Genomic DNA, 23,308 nt, shown 5'->3' with positions numbered 1-23,308 from the left:
TTCTTTTATAGCAACCGATCAGTGTGAAGATGGACAGTTTCAATGCAGTAACCAAAGGTGTATCCCGACCCTCTGGAGGTGTGACGATGATGACGACTGCTCAGATAACAGTGATGAAGAAAACTGCCGTAAGTGTCAATTACCTACGTATTGGCGTAATTTTGCTAATAATGCCATTCCAGATAAGGCAAACAACACTTGTGCTGACATTAATAATTCATCAATTGGCTTAAAACTATAATTAAAGTGTTTTTTTTTCTATTTCTTGAATTTATTGTCAGCTCATTTGGAAAAATCTTTCTATTAAAGCCAATGGAGCATAGACTGAATGCCTACATAGACTCCTGAATACAGAATAAAGGCAGACATGAAAAAGCCCTAATGAGGCATGGCTCCTCATCATTTATAATTAAGGGACCAACAGGCAATGCACATGTGTTAAAAGCTTTAGTGTTTGGTGCTTGTACTTGTGAGCAGGAGAAATTGTTTTGGTAGTCGCAAAGTTGGCTAATAATAATGCTGTACATATTTTCAGTTTGAAAGCTGAAGATCAGTTGCTTGTCGGTTGTGCTAGAGCTGGGGCTGCAGTTAATAATAATTTTTCTACTCAAATAACCCGACTGTTATTATGTTTTTATTACTCAATGAGGTGTATGAATGTTTTACTAAATTTGATCCAGATTAAGGTTAAGTCCTAAAACCTCTAGAGTCTGTTTTTGTAATCATTTAATTAGAAAATGAGTTGAGGGGTATTTCAAGAATTGATAAGTTGTGATTAATTTGATGAGTTGTTTCAGCCCTCACAACAACCTTCAACTTGTCTAGGACAAGAGTTTATATGTGATTTACTGTTGGCAAACTTCAAGTAGAACATCTGTTTTAGTGCCCAGTTTCTTGCAATGGCTTGTGACTACTAAATTTAGCATTTTTTGCATTGTTAGTTGAAAACTTTCTTGCTCTGATTATGTTCAAGTCTTTGTCAGGTTCTGAATTTGTGTTTTGTGTGTAAATTATAGAATCTTCTTCCCCTTTTTGACTGTGAGCCAGTGGCCTATATATATTTGGAGATGCTGAATTCAGTGAAGTTGTTCCAAAACTGTGCGTGTGCATAGCCTGGCAGATTCTTTTGTGTCTGCTTTAATTGTGGCTCAAGAGAAATCACTGCACCTCCCTCACACAGACATTCTCGATGTGTAAATACACTGTGTATACACTGCACTGTTAAAAACATACTCCTTGTTTGTCTCAGCCTCCTGCTGCCCCCTGTATATACTATATATACTGTACATACTGATAAATGTGCCAGTGTGAGTGTCTTATATACTATATATTCTGTATATAGTTATAAATGTCCCAGTGTGAATATCTTTGTACTGTTTCAGTTGTTGCACTAACCAGGATGTTCCCTCAGGCATGGCCAAGAAAAGCAGGTCATTTGGAGTATTGTCATTTTCAATAATTGATGTGTCATATAATTCTATAGGCACAACACAATTATTATTTGGCTGGATATATTCAGCTGCCATTGAATAAAATTACATAGGACATAGCCATTCCCATGGAATGGGAGAGTAAAATGATGTAACCAAGAATATTGAGATAACAAAACAGACTCCCAATATCCATTTTGACACATGTAGAGTTTCACTGAGGTGGGGGCCAGCTAAATTATGGTTATGGAGAGTTTGTGATGTGGTTGGATAAATAAACCATAAATCATCCATCCATGTTCCTGCAACAGACAGGTTTCAACATTTTTTATAACATAATATCAAAATATTATCTACATGAGAAAATAAAAACAGGTCAAATTAGTTTATTGTGCTGCCCTGTCAGGTACTCATCTCCAAAAGCTCATAAAGTGCTGCTGCCACTCACTAGTGACAGTTCGGTGTGAATACGCCATTATAGTAGAAAAAGGCTTTCAGTCTTTTTCTGTTCCTCCTGTGTGTGGGCAGGTAATGACTGATTATTCTACCATTCACTTTTCTTGGTGTTGCTTTTACCTTGTTTGATTTGAGAGGTTTTCAGACTGTTTGAGAAAACAATTCCATGACACAATGAAAATCTCTTCACAATTCAAGCAATGAGGAGCGAAAAATACAAATTAAATGATATCAGTTTTGTTCTGAATTTGTATGGGCTCAGTTTTATCACCACAACTCATTGTTTTATTATGGTTATGTCCACTTTAAATATGTCCAGGACATTTGACCCATCACAGTTGAACAGCCTGTCAGGAGCAGAGGATGTTGCTCTGGTGGAAGACGAGCCATTATTGTGTTTTTGCTTGCTTGAGGGTAGAAATGCTAACCATTTTATCTTTACTGTCTTGCACTATAGTATAAGCCACCAACTGCAGTGACTGTGCAACAGAGCATTCTTATGAAATATGCTGACAGGAATAAACATTTTCTGCAGCCTTGTATTCATGGCAGCACTCTCACCTTGTGTCTAAACTGAGGATGTAGTTGACCCAGAACACACAGACCTCCACCCAGAGGACCCAACCCGCAGACCTCTACCAGGATGACCCTCTATGACTTCCCTCCATCCACAGGTCCCTAAAAGTAGACCGCGGCCATGCCACAAGACAGTGTAAGTCCACTGTTTCCTGGCCGCTATTTTAAATTAAATCAAATTCAAGTTCATTTATAACACATTCAAAACAACCAATGTGCTTCACATAAAAGTCAACAAAAAACAAATATACAGATCACATGATACATATGGAAAGGATAAAACGCTGAGACATCCTGTCTAGCTAGTATTAAATGCCAGGGAGAAGAGTTGGTTAGTTCCTATCAAAATCTAATACAATGTATGCTGTATGATCTCTCCATCACTGTGAAGTCCCCTCCCCCAGCTCTCCTCCAGACTGCACCCCCTCCCCCACCATCACACTGGGCTCCCCACTGACCGTTGGTCTCCTCACTGCTTCCACATATTCACATAACTGCACATGCACCGTCACCATATAATGACAATCATCAGATGAATACCAGATGTTTTCCTGTTATATCATGTTTATTATCACCTCTTCACAGCTCTCACATGATTTCAAACATAAATCATAATATTTAGATAATAATGTAGATTGATCCTGATATACAGGGGAGATAAAGCCAATACTTGACACAAGGCTACAGAGGTGGTCCATATTGACAAATAAGTGTGTTCTTTTTTTAATATTAAAATGATATTAATATCCATTAGATCCATATCTACTTGAATATGCTAAAACTGCCTGTGCCTGTAAATGCCATATATGTATTATAGGGTCTATCCACCAGTAGCCTGCACAAGCAGTGCTTGTCCAATAAAATCTAAACTCGTGATGTATCAAAAGTATTTTGAATAGTTGTGAAATATATCCAAATAATGCTATTTCACTTGTGCTTGTTTAAAGCATGTTTGAAGTCACGGTCTCCTTTAGTACACTCTACTGGCCACTGAGCAAACTGCATCAACCGCTGTTGTCCGTATTGTTGATGTCTGCTATGGAGGCCATGCCACACTCTCAATGTGCTTACATTGCTCTGACATTGGATGCCAAATACTAAAACAAAAAGTTTAGGAGTGCAAAGCCTCCCTTTGTTTTAGTCTTGGTGTTTTTTTATTATTCCAAATGGAAGAGAATATTTAGCTGTTCAGATTGGTAAAAAAGGATTTTGTAAAAAAACAACTGGAAGACATTGGGACAAATGCAAAAATTAAGGTAATTTTACTGGTATTTATTCTACCACAGCGTGAGAGAGGCAGCATCTCCCATCTCTCAAAAGCGAGCAAAACCTGATAGTTTGATTTATATAGATCCTTATGATCTTGCAGGATCCATATTCCTAGGTATTTGAATCATATTTGAAGGGGCTAAAATTGCTGATGTGCCCCCTGGTTTTCTGCCAACAGACATCACTTAACTTTTTTCAAAGTTCACTTTATAATATCCTCTATATTAAATAAAGAGAGTCTATTCTTAATGAATACTTTGGTCGGGTGAGATGATGGACGACAGATTTTTTTCTAAATGAAATTTTTGCAAGAATTTAATATCAGCATTTAATAATGAAATTGGACGGTATGAACTGCAATCTAAATGATCATGGTCTTTTTTAAGTACCAGAGAGCTGGCAGTTGGTGGCAACGAGTATGTTTGAGAAGATTTATCAAATGTAGATTTCAGTAATGAGACAATTTGAGGCGCATTCTTATAAAACTCTGATGAGAATCCGTCGGGACCTGGGGACTTGCCTGACTGCATACTCTTCAGGGCCTTTTCAATTTCAGCACAGGAGGATGACTCCTCTAAACTGTTTGCAGTGTCTACTTTCATTTGAGGAACATTAATTCTATTGAAGAAGGAGTCCAAGTCTGAATTGTTGTGAGGCAACTGTATAACGTTAATAGTTGAACTAAAAGCCTGCTTGTTTTCTCTCCGTGATCATATGAACGGCCTTGTGATTTATAGAGGAAAATTCTGCTTATTTTGTGGATAGAAGATTGTATTCAGATTGCAGTTGTAATGTATTTTTCTATAATGTGGGGTATCACATCATACATTATGGTTAAAGCTCACCTCTGTTTTGCACAGAATAAAATTATTTGACCCTTCAAATATGCTTTGAGTGACTCCCAGACAGTTGAACATCTGGGGTTTGATTGATATTGACAAAAAGTTACAGTTTTTGTATAAAATTTGTAAATTCCTCATTCAATCTCTACATCTAAACAAATGTAATTGAGTTGAGAAAATCTTATGAATATTAGAAAAAAAAGATTATTTTCATGAAGTGGGCTATGGGAGCCCCATGTTTGGAAGTCATGAAAAAAACATTACAAAAAAAATTGCATCATCCCAGTTAGGGGTGTTAACATTTGCCAGAACTAGAGGGAACCCATATAATTCTCCAAAAACAAAACATCCACCTGGGTTTGCATCAACTAATGGTGAAGATTTATTTATTATATTTGCATGAGTTAAATTTGGAGTTTAATATTTGCCCTACCCATCTAATTTTAATTCTAGAGTGATCAGAGATGCGCGTTTCCTGAGGAAACACCATATCAGCCTTAAGTTTATGTAAATGAGCAAGAACCTTGCTTCATTTAATTGGATGGTTCATAGATTTCACAGTCCAGACCACAATATTGACTGAGCAACCAGTATTTAAAAAGCCATTTTTTAGAACTTGAGTTTAAGTGAAAAAGTTATTGTAAATTAAAGTTTAGAAGTAAAAACAGTAAGATGTAACTGAAAACCCCAAATAAAATGAGTAAACGACCAGTGTTGGGAATGACGCCATTTAAGGATAACAGTGTTAATAACGGCGTTATTTTTTACCAGTAAAGAGTAATTTAACTAAACACTCTTTCCTCTGCTGTAACGCCGTTGTAGTTACTGTCACTGTAACAGGGCTTGTTATCTCAGTCTCAGCAGGTGACAGATCAGACTCCCTCTCTCGTCTCATTCAGAGGAGCTACAAAGTTTTTTCTTTGTTTTGGGAAAAAAAGTTTGACATTAAAGGTGACCAATCAGAAGCTAAAACTGCGAAAACTGAGATACAATCTACAATCAAGTGACCAATAGAAATAAAAAATACTGTAACATATACACTGCCAGAATAAGTCTCATCATTACATTCAGTATAATGTCCTCCTTTCAGAAAATAAAGGCTAGACATTGTAACTGTAGAGTTGCTCAGGTTTGGGTGAGCTGGAGCACTTCCTCGTAGTACTGCAGCTTTGTTTTTATGGCTCACAGCTTCTCCCTGGTTGCTGGTGCCCGTTGGTTCTGTGTGAGTGATCATTTATGACATTTCTGCCCATATTCAGGATCGCACTCTATAGCTTAGACACAGCTGTGGTGGTACTTGACACTGGGCCCTCCAGGATTGTGATTATACAGATGTCACATCTCCAGGTTTGTAATTGGATCGGTGCTGGTAACTAATAGCAACAGATTCTGTGTTGATTACAATCCAACAATTAGCTCTGTACCTTTCATGTAAAGTTTTCATACATTTCTGATTAACTTTAGTTTTCCTGAATGTTTCTTCCTTCACAGTAAGAGCACCATACCCCCCAGTCCACGTTGTTCACAAATACACAGGATTTTGTCTTTGTGTCAGAGCAGAGGCACAGATTTGAGTGGTGGCACCGCATGGCTCGGCTCGCGCTCCTCTTTTCCTCTTTTCATCTTCACCACTGATAAAGATCTGTTTCATCTGTTCGTCATGAATGTTGCATGTACCTGCCCTGTAAAGCTCAGAGTCAGCAGCACAGTGCTCCTGCCCCCCTGAGTCTAAACGCCTTTACGTTTGTGACACTGGCTCCACTCCTGCTGTTGTTTATCCGCTCACTCTGAAACTTTTCATTCAAGACACAGATGTTCTTTCACATTACAGTAGAGCCCTGCCAATGCACAAAGCCTTTACATCCTCTGGAGCGACACTACGAGACTCACACAGACACAAGCTTTAGATCTGTCTTTCACAGCAGACCATATGCTTTCACACAACACATTCAAATTTATTGTGAAAAATGTGTTTAGATGAAATTGAATTTGATTTAAAAGCTTGTTTTATGCATCCATCATAAAACGAACCAGGGGAGAGAACAGAGGGTCCTCAGCTTATGGACTGCACTCTTGTGGTGGACATGGAGAAGGCGACACACTTCAACACAAAAACTGGGGTTTTTAGATAATCTGGCCCAACAAGAAGTTGAATGAGTGAAGTTGAAGTGATAGAAATAAATCATGGGGGGAATAAATCATTTTGACCTGAAGGGGGAGACTGGGAGGTTGTTTATGTTGCTATCAAATTCTCTGGTAATCTGCACGCTTGTTGATGCGGCACACAGACATAGAGAGAAGATTATGCCTTTATCTCTTCACGCAATGAGGCATGTCTCCTTTTGGGTCTGTAGTCAATTTATGTTCCTACATTGCTGTGATAGTGTGACAAATTCATATCAATAGCCAGAGTAAAGCAAATTTTGGATCAACCATTTCAATTTCTAGGTATGTCTTGAGTGTTTTTGGAAAGTTGAAACATGCTTGCCTCATTATTATGTGTCATATTTATCTTATTGCCTACTGGCCTGTGTTTGTTCCTATCAAAATCAGTTTACCCAATGTCATTATTAGGAAGTCTACAGCTTGTATTGAGCTATAATGGCAGATTAGTGAGTGCGTTTAGTGAAGATGCTAAGAGGAGCCAGAAACAGATCAGGGGGAGGGGGGGAGCAGGATTAGTGGCATGCTTGCTCATTTCACGTAAACCCACTTAAAAGCAGGCATTTCATTGTGCTGTCTAAACTCGCGCATACAGTACATCAGGGGTATCCAAACTATGGCACAAGAGCCAAATGCGGCCTCCAGATTAATTTTTGCTGCCCCCCCAGGCCTCCTGCTAAATTGGCTCTAATGATCAGGCAGTATTTTTATTACTACAAATGTAACTAATTCTACCTCTCTAACCTAAATTACATCACAGTGTTTCAGGTACTAGGAGAGAATATATTGTATCAGTTAAATCAGTCAAAGTATATTATCCACAAAGAGTGAGTGAACTGAACAATAGTATTCTTATGTGATCATCTTATGACATTTACACCTTAGCTAGTCCAGGTTTCAAGTCTAATAGTGCACCCTATTTTTACCTTTGCTTTAGTATATGCTTTAGTTTCACCTGTTGTAGACATAGCACAAGTACTACTGCTTTAATTCTATATACTGCATATAAGTAAATTCATCCCCTTATGCTGATTCATCTGGATTTATACATCAACAAATCCACAGATTTCTTCCTTGTAGTGAACTTTGTCTTCAGGGCACCATTAGGGTGTCCTAGCTGTGACTTTCTTTGCACATCACTTTGACAGAGACCCACGAGGAAGAAAGCAGACACATGTTGCATTTCTGACTCAACTCTTACGCTCTAAACTGCTATCGGCTGATCTGGACCTGTCTGCTGGAGATTTGTGTTTGTAGTCTACACATAGGGCATGATGCCAGACCAGTCGAATACGCTCTCCGCTGAAAATAAAATAATAAAAATATGTTTGGCTCAGGCTCTGTTGTGTTTTATAGATGATCAAGCCAAATGCGTGTCTTTTTTATGAGTGTCATCTCAAGTCACTCAAGCCTAGACAATTGCTTATATCACAGCAGCCATTTTGTGTGGGAAGTGCCATGTGATCTATTGTGAAGTGAGCCCACCTGCCGGCAACTCTAACAAGAAAGTCAACTCATTTATCATCATATAGACTCAAACAAAGTAGCCCCAAAGACTGTATAATAAAAAACTGCCTGTGCTAGGCCCATCCATCAGGCCAAGAAAATCCAAGGCCAAACAGGGAAACATGTATAATGTGGAATATATTTTAATAAACAGAATGCATTTTACATTTGATAATACAATTGCATTAAAAAGAGTGAAAAAACTTGTAGAGTGAAGACGTTTCGCCACACATCCAAGCAACTTCTTCAGTTCAGAACTGAACTGTGAAATGAATATGTTGACGATAAAACGTGAAACTGTTGGATTAAACAGTAGAGTGGAGTGACAAGAGCAACAGGAAATGAAAGGCTGCCAAAGACTGTCCCTGTCCACAGTCCTTATTCAAGGCAAGCGCAGAGCCACCGTGTCTTTTGGAGTTGAATGTATTCACCGTTTTCCACTTATGAGTAACATCAGTACATCTGACAGGGCTGGTACAGTAGAGCCATGCGTGTGCATGTACATGAACTTGGATGTACTGTACTTGGGTTCGATCGGGCCCTAACGTGTCTTCACAGAGTTGACAACTTCATGTTATTGCCATCCTCTTGAAGAATAGCCTTTATTTCCCTGTGCTTTAAATCCAGTGAGTTAGTAAAAGTGCTATAAATCAGACAACTCCGTTACTGTGCATACACGCTGTCCCACATACTGAACTGAATCATGTGCACCTGATCCATAAAGTTACATTATCTCATCATTAACTTAATTACAAGAAGGGTTAGGGTTAGGTGTTTTCAAGAATACAATGTTCTACTAGACATATTAGATAATCTTGATAAATGTTACTTGAATATTTTTTACCACAAAATTTGGTAAGCGTATTCATTTTTGACAGTCTGTTTGTTATCCCCTTTATATGGCAAAACTTTACTATTTAGTATAATCATATGAATCACATATGACTCTTATAATCAGGGCAGATTGTGGCGATGTGAAACGATACACTTCAATATTCAGTACGTGACCTATTGTAAGTAGAAACACTGTCTGGACCTTCTATTGCATTGAGTTAGTTTGCTTATATATACAGAAGTGACAGTGAATGCATTGTCTGCAGTAGTGCAGCAGAAAAATGCTGAGCTTTGAGTTGTCAGGTTGTAAGAATTGCAGGAAAAAGAGCCATAAAGTTGGTGTGAGTGAGGAGGAAGATAGAGAGCAAACAATAGATTTGCTGGTAGTTCAAAAACTTGTTCAACTCTCTGTGTTGTTAAGATTAAGTAATAGAAGTTTCTTAGAAGTAGAGTGAGAATAACGCCGGCGGAAAATCAAGTGGGATGAGCTGTGAGCTGGCAGATGGATTCCTGACCTCTTGTGCTTTGGGCAGGCAAATTATGATCAAAGCTATGGTGGGTAAGCTTTGCCTGGAGATACGAATTCAGTGTTAAAGCATCACTATAGGACCCACACATGCACACTACTGTAAATCTCTACTACACACACAGGCAGAACAGAGCGTTGCATGCACTACCAATGAAGCTCTCTTGTTTTATTGGGTTACGGGAGCGGTGATGTAATGACTTGTGACACAGATCAGCAGACAAAGTCCCATGGGGAGATGAGGGTCTGGGGGGTGTAGTCGGGGATGGAGGGGCAGGTGAATGTGGGCAGTGGTGAACAGGATGAAGAAGATGAAGAGTGCTGCAGTGGCATTGATTTTGAGGCTTTGTTTTTGGTGTTTTATTGTTGAGATGCAGATTAGATCATGTAACACGCACAGACAGACTTACAATATTGACTTGCAATATTTGAGAAATGGATCAGACCAGAGCATTAGTAGTAGTAGTAGTAGCAGTAGCAGTAGTAGCAGTAGTAGGAGTAGTAGCAATAGTAGTAGCAGTATTGCTGACTGAAGTAGTTCTATTACCAACACAAGTATCTTAATTATAAGTTATGGTAAGCCTAAGCAATAGAGGTTGAGCATGTGACTTATTGGACTTGTAGTGCCTGATAGTATCCAGGTAAGCAATAGTAGAAATACAGCTGAATTTTGGACTAAATCAAATGTAAGTAAGCTATGTATTTGAATCTACAGGGCTCCGAGCATAGCCAAGTTGGGTGCACAAGCACCTAAATTTTAAAACAAAAAAACAAAAAAATGTCACATCTCTTTTCCTGTGTCTTCTTTCATCATTATAAACATAGATTAAATGGTATTGAACACATTTAAATTAAATTGTTTTAACTGACAACAAAACAAAAAGCGTTAATTCACTTGCTCTTTCCTCTGACCAGACTGCTAAAGCCTGTCGGAGCTGAGACCGATGTGCTCAGGTCACGCTCTGGTGCACAGCGCTAAATGCACTGCAGAGCTCATGAGTTTGTCTTTTTTCATCAAATACAGTGTTTACCTTTAAAGAGGAGCATCAAAGCTGCACATCCTCCACACTGTGTTTGGTTACTTAAATGAAGCTGAAAACTAGACAGCAAAGGACCTCATAGTTCACTGTTATTTGATCAATTATTCAGTTTGATCATTTGATCACTGTTATTTGATCAAATAAACAACTTTCAGTAGATAAAACTAGTCATTATTGGGGAAAAAAATAATTCATTAATTAATTTAAAAAAATAAGCAACGGGTTTGGTGAACCCAAATCATGTTCTGGTGCACCCAAATGAAAATCTTTGGCGCATCGGTGCACACAAATCAAATCATTAGTGGAGCCCTGGTCTATAATTGAATTATTTTGCAGCCCACACTTTGACTAGGCAGGAGCTGTGGCAAAATAGAGAACATAAAACTGTGTAAATTGTGACAAGGTGAACATATTTTTGGAGCCACTGAGTGGATATGTAACATCTGTCAGCTTTTGTCAGTCTTCACAGAACACCTGGAGGATGTGCAGTGCTCATGGACTAATTACTATACAGTTTGAAGTGAAATTCAAATCCTAAACTCCTGTGTTACTTCTTCATATCCATGTTAACTTTTACTACTGTGAATTTGTATCATATTTTATTTTGCTCAAGAAAATCTCTCAATACCAAACTGCCTCATGCTCCTGCTGACTATAGCTTCTGTGCTCAAATGAAGGCAATAAGATCTAGACTTTGTAGTGCAAGCTTGCGTTTGTTCTCTGCCCAGGGCTTGTAAAACTGCAGAAATGGTGCATATAATAAAAATATGAATATGACTCCAGCTCAGACTTAGATATTGTCTTAAACGCATATTCTTCTTGGGCAACTGCACATGACTAAATGCTTGATCATTTCAGCATATTTGAATAATAACATGAAATCACTGTTGTGTGATATTGTGGATTCAAAAAGGCAAAATGTGAGTCAGTTTCTCACAGGTCAGAAGAAAAGCAAATGATTCACTTATATCTTATTAAGTCAGGTGAAACCAAGTGCAGCTTTACATCTCTGAACCAAATGTAGCGTGTTTTAATGGAAACATCTGAGGCGCGTATGCATGAGAGGAGCGGCAGCACCCAAGTCACCTTCAGCACTTTTACAACAAAACTTTGCAGCATCGTGTTTGAAGTGAAGTAGTGAAGTTCAGTACATTTTTACGCTTTTCCAGAAGAGCCAGATAGTATTAATTGGTAACCTTTATTTTATCATCATGGTTCAATATATGTTAGTTGGAACAATCATTTCAGGGGTCAGTATTTATCATGAGTGCATTTTCTTTGTACTAGTCCAGAACCTTTTGTTATTTTTCTTGTTCTCTGACTAGATTTTGAGCTGTGGAGGATATGTTATCATTTTTTTCATCAATATATCTTGCATCAAAATTGGTTATTGCGACAGGCCCAATCATTAGTGCACATTATTTATTTTACCTTTATCTAGCCAGGGACAAACTATTGACAGACTAGATGTTTGGGTGAAGGAAGCTCTGCAGCGGTGTTGCATTGTCATCCTTGCCATCTGTGTGTTTTGACTTGCTAATTGTGCCCTGTTTTACCTGTTATTTTGAAAAATAAAAAGTCGTTAACAGCGGACCGATTTTAAATACAACATTTGCTTTTGTTTTAATTAACCACTGCAAGATAGATGCCAGTATTCTTTTCAAAGCAGTTCACTTTATCAACAAACTCCTTGTACAAATCGAGTATCACGTGCCATTCATTTAAAGAATAGTATTTGATATTGACATCCTATACATTTTTACAACTTTTACAATAACATATATGCAATAATAAATATACAAATGATTTCTATTACACAGTAAATGTCCTCTGCCCACCCACGCCCGCTGCACTATTGTCCTGTTGTAGTACTGGGAGCATTAGATCAGCTCTGGTGGTGGTGAAGACTTTAGTCATGCTCCAAGTGATCCTTCCACTGTGTTACTCTTGGCTTGGCCCCGTGCACCAAACCTCACACACATTATGTCCACTACCACTCAGCTAGAACTGCTCCTCGTCTCCGACCAAAAGTAGGTTGTGAGATCATGATGTTTTCAAAAGCATGCACCATATGGAAGAAAGCGGAAGAGCCTCGTAATTAACTTGGGCAGATTTTATAGAACACGATTTTGACCTCTGGGTGTATTACAGTTATGCTAATTTGGTCTGCAATGGGAAATGTAAAATCCTGCTCTCAATGCCCTGTCTCGGTAATAAATCTCTTCAGGCCAGTCCGGGTTCTCAGTGAAACTTTGTAGGGCTTTTGTGTTTTGTGTTAAAATGGTCCAATCTGGAGGAGAAAAGAGCTGATCGTTCAGTTCAGGCTTTAAACACACAGTGAGTAGAGGAGACTGACTTTGACTTTGTTTCAATCCACGGGTTAACTCAGCTCAACTCAGTCTTGGATTGGCAGAAAGCACTTTTAGCGAAGGATGATCTGATATAGATTGTCTTCAGTTAGGCCTATCACGATAAATGATATATCGTGATAGGCCATCATAGACACAGTGAGGAAATTTTTGTCCTTTTTCTGTGCTATGATGAGATTTGAGCTCTTTCTCTGACTCATTAAGTGTTTTATTTATTGCAGCTCATGTTCATTAATAACACTGTACATATAGAATATTTCTGGGGGGAAATCCTGCTTTAATCGCCGTTAATCGTCAGTGGCATAGTGGCATTCAGTATTATCGTTTATCGTCTGTATTTTCACCAATATATCATACTTCAAAATGTGTTACAATGACAGGCCTATCTTCAGTTGATTCTGACGTCTAATATCTGTGCTGCAGCAGTTTCGTACATTTCATAAATACAGTTTTCACTTCTTAATTTATCTGGTCTACAAATGTACACATTTATTGGATGAATGTGTGAAAATAGAGACATATTTATTGCGAATTGCTTGTTTATTTCCAATTGAACTCAGTATTCTGTTAAAGACACTTCTGATTCAATGAAGACAAGTTAAAATATTGGTGCCAAATACCAACCAAAATGTCAGTATTAGACTTGCACGATGTCTGTGAAACCTTTTGTTATGGCAATATTAGCTGTACTTAGCCTGTTTCTTACCTCTGCAACTGGAATAATCGAGCATTTTACATTCCCTGTGAAAAAGATCTGACTGTTAATAATAATAATAATAATACATTTTATTTGAAAGTGCCTTTCAGGACACTCAAGGACGCTGTACAAGACAAAGTTAAAAACACATATTTACAGATAAAACACAGATACAAACCTGGATGATGGTGGGAGTGACTGATTATGTGGTGTAGGATTGTGTGAACAAGTGGGTTTTGAGTCTGGATTTGAAAAGTGGAAGAGAGTCAATGTTGTGGAGGTCAGGAGGGAGAGAGTTCCAGAGCTGGGGAGCAGAGCAGCTGAAGGTTCTGCCCCCCATGGTGATAAGACGGGCAGAGGGGACAGAAAGCTGGAGAAAGGAAGAGGAGCGGAGGGAGCGAGAGGGAATGGAGATGTGAAGGAGGTCAGAGATGTAAGGTGGGGCTAGGTTATGGATAGCTTTGAAGGTGGTGAGGAAGATTTTGAAGTGGATTCTCTGTTTTATGGGAAGCAAGTGTAGTTCTTGGAGGATGGGGGTGATGTGGTGGGAAGATGGGGTCTTGGTGATGATGCGGGCTGCGGAGTTTTGGAGAAGCTGCAGGTTCTGGAGGGATTTGTTGGGGAGACCATAGAGGAGGGAGTTACAGTAGTCAATCCGGGAGGTGACAAGACTGTGAACAAGTATGGCAGAGGTGTGAGGAGTGAGAGAGGGACGGAGATGAGAGATATTGCGGAGGTGAAAGTAGGCAGAGCGGGTGATGTTATTGATGTGGGAGTGGAAAGAAAGTGTGCTGTCGAGGATGACACCCAGACTCTTGACCTGAGGGGAAGGAAGGACAGTGGAATCATGGATGGAGATGGAGAAGCTGTTGGATTTGGAGATAGTAGAGGGGGTGCCTACTAGAAGGACTTCGGTTTTAGAACTGTTAAGTTGGAGGAAGTTGGAGGAGAACCAGGAATGAATTTCCTGTAAACAGAGGGTAAGAGAGGTTGGAGGGAGAGATGAGGAAGGTTTGGTGGAGATGTAGAGCTGGGTGTCATCCGCGTAACAGTGAAAGTGAATATTGTGTTTATGGAACAGAAGACCAAGGGGGAGAATATAGATGATGAAGAGAAGGGGACCTAGGACAGAGCCTTGGGGAACACCAGCAGAGACAGGGAGAGTGTTGGATTTGTAGGATTTTAGATGAATGAATTGACTACGATCAGAGAGATATGAGGTGAACCAGGAGAGGGGAGTGTGGGAAATACCAATGGATTGAAGTCTGTGAATGAGAATGTTGTGGGAGATGGCGTCAAAGGCAGCTGTTAAATCAAGGAGGATGAGAATAGAGAGTAAACCGGAGTCAGAGGCTAGAAGGAGGTCATTGGTGATTCTAAGAAGTGCTGTTTCTGTGCTATGGAGTGGGCGGAAACCGGATTGAAACTGTTCATAGATGCTGTTAGTGGCAAGATGGGTGTGGAGTTGAGAAGCGACAGTTTTTTCAAGAATTTTGGAGATAAAGGGCAGGTTGGAAATAGGACGAACGTTATTGAAATTATTAGGATCTAGACCAGGTTTTTTCAGAATAGGGGTAACAGAAGCAGTTTTGAGAGATGAAGGAACCGAACCAGTAATCAGGGAGGAGTGAATGATGTTAGTAATGAAGGGGGGCAAGAGAAGAGAGACAGGATTTAACAAGAGCTGTAGGAATAGGGTCAAGTTGGGAAGCAGAGGGTTTGGAGTTAAGAATGTACTCAGAGACAGCTAGAACAGAGGGAAGAGAAAAGCCTGAAAATGTTGTAGAAAAGCGAGGAGAGAAGGTGTCCACTCCAGAAACTGCAGCTCCACTTATCAGGTGTTGATGGATGGTTGTGATCTTGGAGACAAGATGGTAGATGGTTGTTGATGGTAGAGCGATAATGCATCTTATGGACAAGTAGTTTTTAATATAGTCCTTACATTTCTCTGACAAATACATGCTCTTAAATCCATCATTATATTTACTCAGTTTATGTTCTTTTATCGCTCTGAAACACCGTGGCTATCATGGCTCTGTCCATTAAACACCATTCATTCGTCATGTTTTCTGCGTCGTCTCATTTCCTAATAATGACTGATGTTACTGGTCTTACAGCCATAATTACTTTTGACATGTGCCTAATGATTCTTAAGAAAATATCTTTGTGCGCGCCTACAGAGCCAGAGCCAACGTCCAAGAGAAATTGCTTTGGGATTCTGCCTATTAATTTCAGCTCATTTGAAGGTTCAGCAGTGCAAGATATTATTTTTCAAGAAAAACTGCTAAATTAAATGTAGGAATAGAGTAAGCGGGCCTGGTTTGGCTACGTCTCAGAATTCAGTTATGTGCCAACAAATGATTGTGAATTAGGGGTCAGTGATCTCAGACTTGTGTAACAGTTTAAACTCGATATTATCATTTTATTACACAAACAAATATTGTATCCCACTAAACTGCAGAAAAGTTCATGTTTCTTTCTGTACTGAATTATGGAGATATAATATACAAGCAGACTCCGCACTTTCGCTCAGCCCTTCGTTTCATAACTAAATAAATAAATACATAATTACATAAATTTAAAACCTATCACTGTGCACTATGTAAAAGTAGGTTGGCCATTGTTAAGAAGAGAACAACACTGTATAAAATGTATTTATAAGGGACTACTGCATAGACTGCTCACTCACTTGTTAATCATTGATATGGGAATATTTAATCCAAGATCACATGATTGTAAAAGTCTAAACTGGCCGCATCAGAACAAAAACGGAAAAAAAGATTTTGGCTGTTTTGCTTCACAAAAATGGAAAATGTTTCAGGGACAAGCAAAACTGGATACTTTGGCGCCACAATTGCAGTAATAATCTGGTAACAAACATTTATAATCCCACCTGCACCTGTTTTTAATCTTTAAATGGACCTATGTACTTATTTGTTGTTTTGTTTGTATTTTTCTGTATTTGAACAGGGTGCACATGAAAAGGAGAGTTTGGGTGGTCTTACTTGACTCTCCCTGTATAAATATAGATAAATAAATAAAAAAAAATTGCAAAAAAAATGTAGAATATTTTTGGATTATCCTGATGAAAAGATTCAGGTATTATTATACGATATTATGAAGTATTGTAGATGTGAATGGACTGCAAAATAAACCTCAAAAGTGCAGAAACATTAATTAATTCACCCCTTGTTTGAAAAATTACAGTAAAGCATTTCTTATATTTCCATCGTTTATTAATACATATTTTTATTTTAGACAATATGCTCGATATTCTGGGATTTTTCATATCTCCAAAGCAATAATGATCCATTTCCATACATCTCCCACTTTTCTAATCATTTATTATAGTTCACTGTGCTCTGTGATTTGTCCTTGTGGGTTGAATTGTCAAAGTTTGTCTGATTGTGTGAAAAAGAGCGTTCTCCGTCTCCATCGAGCTCCGTCTGAGTCATTAAAGGTTAAAGCAGGGCTGTGATCGATACATTGTAGAGGAGGTCTCTGTAGACTGACGGAGCTATAATAGGAACACAAACTCCTCAGTGCTCCAAAACAAAAGCAACATTGCTCTCAGCATTTCTGAAAGACGACGCTCAGAAGTGCATGTGCTTTCAGATCAGAATATTAATACGCCAAAGCCAAGCAGCACTCGCCCACCCCTGGCTCAAAGATGGATGAAAGTGTTTACAATTTATATAACTCTTCTGTGCTTGTGAAATATTACCAACTAGGAGAAAATGAATAATGCTAAGTTGTTAAATATTGAGTTGCATTACAGCTTTGTAGGTTGCGTAAAGGACAGTAGAGACTTCACCCCATGACTACAGAACTGGCACATCCTGGTTCTGATCTTGGCACTGCATCACTGGAAAAGGGCTGAACAATTGCTGAAAAAGTACATTTTACATTTTAGAATGAAATAAAGATTTAGTTCACAGTGCACATTTTACTTTTACCGTGCAACTCAGACATTTTAAAGGTCTGTATTACGGAGATGAGCAGGTTTTATTCACATAATACGACCATATGGAGAGGGACAGTTAGTTTAAAACAGTAATTGGTTCAATAATTGTTTCAGCTCTTGGCCATTCAGATTGTGATTGTGTAATAATTCAACTTTCAGTCTTATTAGAGAAAAATGCTGACTTATTTCTCTTATTAGCTGTAATTGTTTCTGTTTTAACACAATATCATAAACCAAAACTTATAACTGTATATATATGTTTGTATTTTTAAGGAAAAGCCCGTGTTACTTTAGTCTCTGAGTGTTTTGGAGCAGAGCGGATGTGTGGTTTTGGCTGAGCGACTCCTCCTCTGTCTGCTGTAGGCCCCATTGACACCCACACTGTTTTACCAATAATTGTCTCTTCGCTGCCTCACTGCACCGACCTGTTACATTCACAGCGCTCTGCAGGTATTGATGTCGTCTTCATAGAATCATTCTCGGCCGATATGGCTTCATTAACGCCTTAACTTGTTTTGTATACAGCATAATTGTGGGTCTTTAGCTGTGAGGTAGGACTGTGCAGTTAATCGAATATTAATTGAGATTAAATGATCAGCTTGGGTCTTTCTAATCGAGAGATCTACTGCCAATCCTCTGTCAGTAAAAGGATGAGGTTTGGATCAGATTAAAAGAATTAAGAGATGATTTTTTAATGTTAAATGGCATATTCAAGTTCATTTTAATTTGTTTATAATAAGACAAAATAAATAATATTGTTCACCCCCACTATGAGGAAGACATTGTTAAGGAAGGAGAGGGTTTAACAAACTTTTAAATTTTATTTATTTATTTAAAGCCCGACAGACATACAAGTTAAGCATTTTTACATACAAGACTGTAGGTCCAAGACATTAATAACAAGACATACTGATTCAAATAAGAGAGAAGACATAACGGGACAGGTTGTTGACAAGTTTGTGTTTGTGTGTGTGGGGGTGTGTGTGTGTGTGTGTCAGTGTGTAGCTAACGCATGTTGAAGTTGAAGGGAGAGAAAGTGCGAATAAGTGGGGTAAACTCGAGTGAAGGGAGATATGAAGATAAAATAAAACATGATAGTGATTTTTTAAAAAGCAGACCTGGTAGAATGTGACGTTCCTCGGTGTTGACAGTCACAGATCCACATTCCAGTTGTTTTTATTTATTTATTCTACAACTTTCTTCTCAGCAAACTTTAGGATCAAGGTTTGAATATTTTCTGTATGCATTTCTTTATAGGGTCCTAAGGCATAGATGATCCTCCAGTATTCTTCTAGGTTTTGGTATGTCCTCCCTATAATTAACCATATGATCTTTTTATCTTTCTTTTTGAAAAAAAGTCTTGCATAGTTACCACCTGTCCAGCCGGATGACTTTTTCATTTTGATGAATTGTCTGGTCTTTCTTGGGTAGCTGCAGGGTAATTTAGGGGCAGATTCAACACCTCCTCCTGTGGACGGGTCTGTGAATGTGACCCTATCACTGGATTCAGTAGCAGCAGAAGTGGCGGGACGCTTCAAACTCCTGCTGTTATACCTCTCCTTCCTGCACCATCAGGATTTGTAATGAGATTCTTCTGCCAAAATGCCTGATTTGGCTCCAAGCACTAGTTCCTCTATGAAACACCTTGTAATTGCCTTAGCTTTCTACAGCTGCTTTCACACAAATCAAAGACATGCTACTTTACCTCAGAGAATCATAAACATCACTGATTTGAAAAGGCTTGTACCTGGCAAACATAATAAGAAACAATATTATCAGCTCACAAGCCTGTAGTTGTAATAATGGTTTGTCGTCTCTTCCCTGCACACTTTGTCCCTTGTGGGCTTCCGTCACTTGGTTCTGTGTGTGTTGCAGAGCATTATGTCCTCACTGTGTGAGTGAGGGGAGTGGGGTCCCTGTGCTCCAGGTGCATCATTAGAAATGTGCAGGAATGTAATGCCAGGATCACTACTGCGTACACCGGCCTGTCACATACACAGTACAGTACAGTGCAGTGTGAGTAATGATGTCACTAACATTCCCAATATTGTAAAAATGTCTGTTCATACTGTGAAGCCATAGACACTGTAGGGTCTATATCTAAAACATGAAAAAACAACATAATGACAACGTAGATTTTTCTAAAGCAATCTTTTTTGTCTTTATTTACTTTAAAGTGATTTATACCATAAAATGCTGTTCATCCAAGTAAAAACATAATAATAAAGCATTTGAAACAGTGAAAATTTTCCCCAAGGGCCAAGCTACAGTAAAGAAGTGTAGACCATTGTACCACTTTCCAGCGGAGTACAGTACATCCAAGAGGCATTACGACAAGTTGCATCACTGATCAGTGCTCCAGCAGTAGATACACACACCCCATAGCACACTACATCACTACGAATGGCTGTAACTCTGATATCTCACTACAAATCCCACAATCCTTCTCTTCCTGCCTTTATCCTGAACAAAACTATAAACTGTAATGGTTATTTCTTGTAATTTTGCCATAGTTGTTTTGTATTGTTCAACTAAATGGTCTTTTATATGATGTATGCAAATGTACTGACTGTACTGTGTGGCCTAAATAACAATAATGAGCCATTCTGCTGTTTTGCGACTTGTTTTTGCCTCAACCTGCTGCATGCATTGTTAGTAAATGTAGGTCAGCTCATTGTTCCACTGCTCCACTTAATGGGACATCATGACAGCTGAAAATGAGCATCAAAAACACCATTTATTTTTGCTTTCTTTTTGGTTTTGTTTACATTTTAACGTTTTTATATAATTCCGTCTGCAATCTGCAACAGTCAGACTGCTGCATTTGTGTAATCCTCTCATATTTCATCTGCTTCTCTCGTTGTCCTATATTTTTGGCATTGTCTTTGGTTATGAAAATTGCATCATACCTTGGACCTGTTTTCTTGCTATTTGCCATAATGAGATGCCAGGATTTAGAAGAAATAGAGTAAAAGGCATATGGCAGTAAACCAGATCTAAAAAGAAAGAGTGAAGCAAATGATCAGAGCAGACGTTTTGAAAGAGAGTTGAAAGAGCTTTAGTGCTTCATGTTACATTTTCAAGTCATGGTTTGGCTTAAAAAGGTCAAAGGGCAAAGGAAGGGATTATCCAGTGGTTTGCGTTATTGTATTTTTGCACTGTTGTCATAGAGGCTAGCATGGTTCGGTGAAGGAACATGTTTTTTTTTTTTGGGGGGTGGTCACTACCCATAGAGATTCAGAGCACTGTTGCTATGGCAATTAACAATTCAAACCAGAATATTTAATCTTTTGAACGGTAAAAATGCTCAAAATGGTATATATAAGCAGAAAGACGGAAGTCATGAATGCCTTTTGATCACTGCTAAATTTCTCTGTGGAGTTTGTGTTCTTGATGTTTTCCTGTATACAAAACTTCTCCAGTCACATTCTAACATTCCTGGTCTGATGATTGAGCTGTGGCTGAGCTGAATCCACCTGTGTATGTCACCTGGATGTCTAAGTATGAGTTCAAGATGGTTCTCGGTGAGGTGTCCTTGGAAACAGAGGATGTTTTTAGCAGAAGCTGCCCACTCTCTGCAGCAGCACAGTGTCTGCACCAATGTGACCTCACAGCAGCAGAGGAGACTGTCTTTTAGCAGCTTGGGAGTTTTAATTAGCACAATGTGTCTTTAATCAGTGTGCAATGTCATGAGCAATACTGTCAGGTTTTCATTTAACGGTATATGTAATTTCATAGTGTTTGCCACCTGCTTTCTTTAATTTATATCTCCATGGAGACGAGCAGGGCACTTCACTAGGCCAAGTTATAAGTCAGCTCTGTAAAGAAACAAGCTCACTTACAGTAAGAATGCGTGTTTTTGAAGGTGTTTATGAGCAGTAAAACAAATGTAATTGAATAAATGCAAAGTTAAGCAATACTGTGAAGAATTTGTAGCAAATCAATAACCTTGTCCTTGTGCCAAGCAGGTGGCAGACATCCCAGAGAAGTTTGTGCATCTTTAATATACCATGAACCTAATAGAAAGGGCTTGGTTGGCTGGACATTGCTGTGGTGGAAGAAGTACTACTCAATTTTGTTAAGTAAAAGTACAGATACCAGAGCAAAAAATACCCAACAAAAAAATCTTATCTAAAAATCAAAGTAAGTAAAAGTATTAAAGTACCCTAGAGTAAAGAGTAAAAGTATTGTGCACAAATTTCAAGGTCTTAAAGGATCAAATGTGTTATTTTAATAGAGATTTGTGCTGAATTTTGTTCAACAGAAACAATTGAATTGATTTACTTGTATATTTTTGTTTACTTAAACTATGAAATAGATAAAAATAAACCCCTTAGGCTTTCCAGCCATTATAAAAAATACTTTTACTCTTCAGTCATGTTAAAAAATGTAGTAGAGTAGTACAGATACGGTCAAATGTAGTGAAGTAAAAGTCATAAGTATCCACTTTAAAATGTATTTAAGTAAAGCACAAATACATAAAAATTGGTACTTAAGTACAGTACTTTACTACCTTTACCTTGTCACATTCCACCACTGCTACATTATAAACATTATAGGTTTGAATTGCACTAATTTCAGCCTTCACTCTCACAGTCAATGAAGTCATGACATTAGCGACCAGATGAATGGGTGTGAATAGTTAGAGACATTATGTTATATTACAGATTGGGTAATTGAACCCACAATCTATTTGCTGTGGTGGTGACGCTGCCATTCTGCAGCCTTAGCTGAAATCCATATGGTAATTTGGGAAAGGGAAAAAACATACGGCTTGGTCCAGTAGGGCCACTTAATTTTTAATAGAGACGTTTTGCGATGGCTATCTGAGATTTGCGATCAATACTCATCACGCTGTTCCACTGAAGTGCATTGGTATGTGGCATTTAGACTGAGATGGTTACAGACTTGTTTATTTCATTACACACATCAGACTCACAGTGACAGAGCGATGTATTTATCGACAGACGCTGCATGAATCAGATCTTCTGCAACATAATAGAGAACGGTTAAAACAAATTAACTTTGCCAAAATAGACAGTGTCACATCAGTGCCCAAATTAGCTTAATTAGACCCAATAATCATTTGCAGACCGATTTCAGGAACAGCTCGTCCCAAGTCTGTGTTTTGTATGCTACTGTAATACATCCCATTAGTTTGTGAAGGCTCGGTCATTTGCATGGTAGTGGATTTCAACAGGATACATTATGTTTCCTGCCCCGACAACACTCCCATAGTTCAGAGCCTGCTAATGAGGCCATTTGTCTTGTGACGCCCGGGAGAACGTGCTTATCATCGCATTACCTCTAAAGCTTAGCGTGGTCCCCGAATGAAGAGAGCTGACATCAATATTCCTCATAGTGGGAAAAAGTTCTTTAAGGGTTAGAGAGTGTGTCAAATGACTGAAGGCTGTCTGCACAGTCACTGGTTGGGTTCAGACTCACATTAAAGGGGACATATGCATGCATAATAATAAGACAACACCATTATAACACCATTATACATTATATCCTAAATGTTGATTTTGCATAATGTTTGAATAATCCTATATTGCCTGCAGCTGGGGCTTCAGTGCTCAGAAAATGTTTGTTTTCACCCAGTAACTTATGGTTAATCAAAAATAACTCTGGGTTAT

At 38.5% G+C, this 23,308-nt stretch overlaps 1 protein-coding gene across 2 annotated transcripts in view; it reads left to right on the top strand.

Annotated features, from left to right (window-relative positions):
* LOC117384891 (low-density lipoprotein receptor-related protein 8-like) overlaps positions 1–23,308 on the top strand; it is a 62,406-nt gene that overhangs the window by 683 nt on the left and 38,415 nt on the right. For both annotated transcript variants that reach the window (XM_033982057.2, XM_033982056.2), the window contains exon 2: positions 12–128. In XM_033982057.2, coding sequence (XP_033837948.1) covers positions 12–128 — 117 coding nt within the window. The remainder of the gene's footprint in view (positions 1–11; positions 129–23,308) is intronic.

This window comes from Periophthalmus magnuspinnatus, chromosome 17 (genome assembly GCF_009829125.3).
Source record: "Periophthalmus magnuspinnatus isolate fPerMag1 chromosome 17, fPerMag1.2.pri, whole genome shotgun sequence".
NCBI lineage: Eukaryota > Metazoa > Chordata > Actinopteri > Gobiiformes > Gobiidae > Periophthalmus > Periophthalmus magnuspinnatus.
Note: the sequence above shows the minus strand (reverse complement) of the source record. Positions and strands in the feature narration are given on the sequence as shown.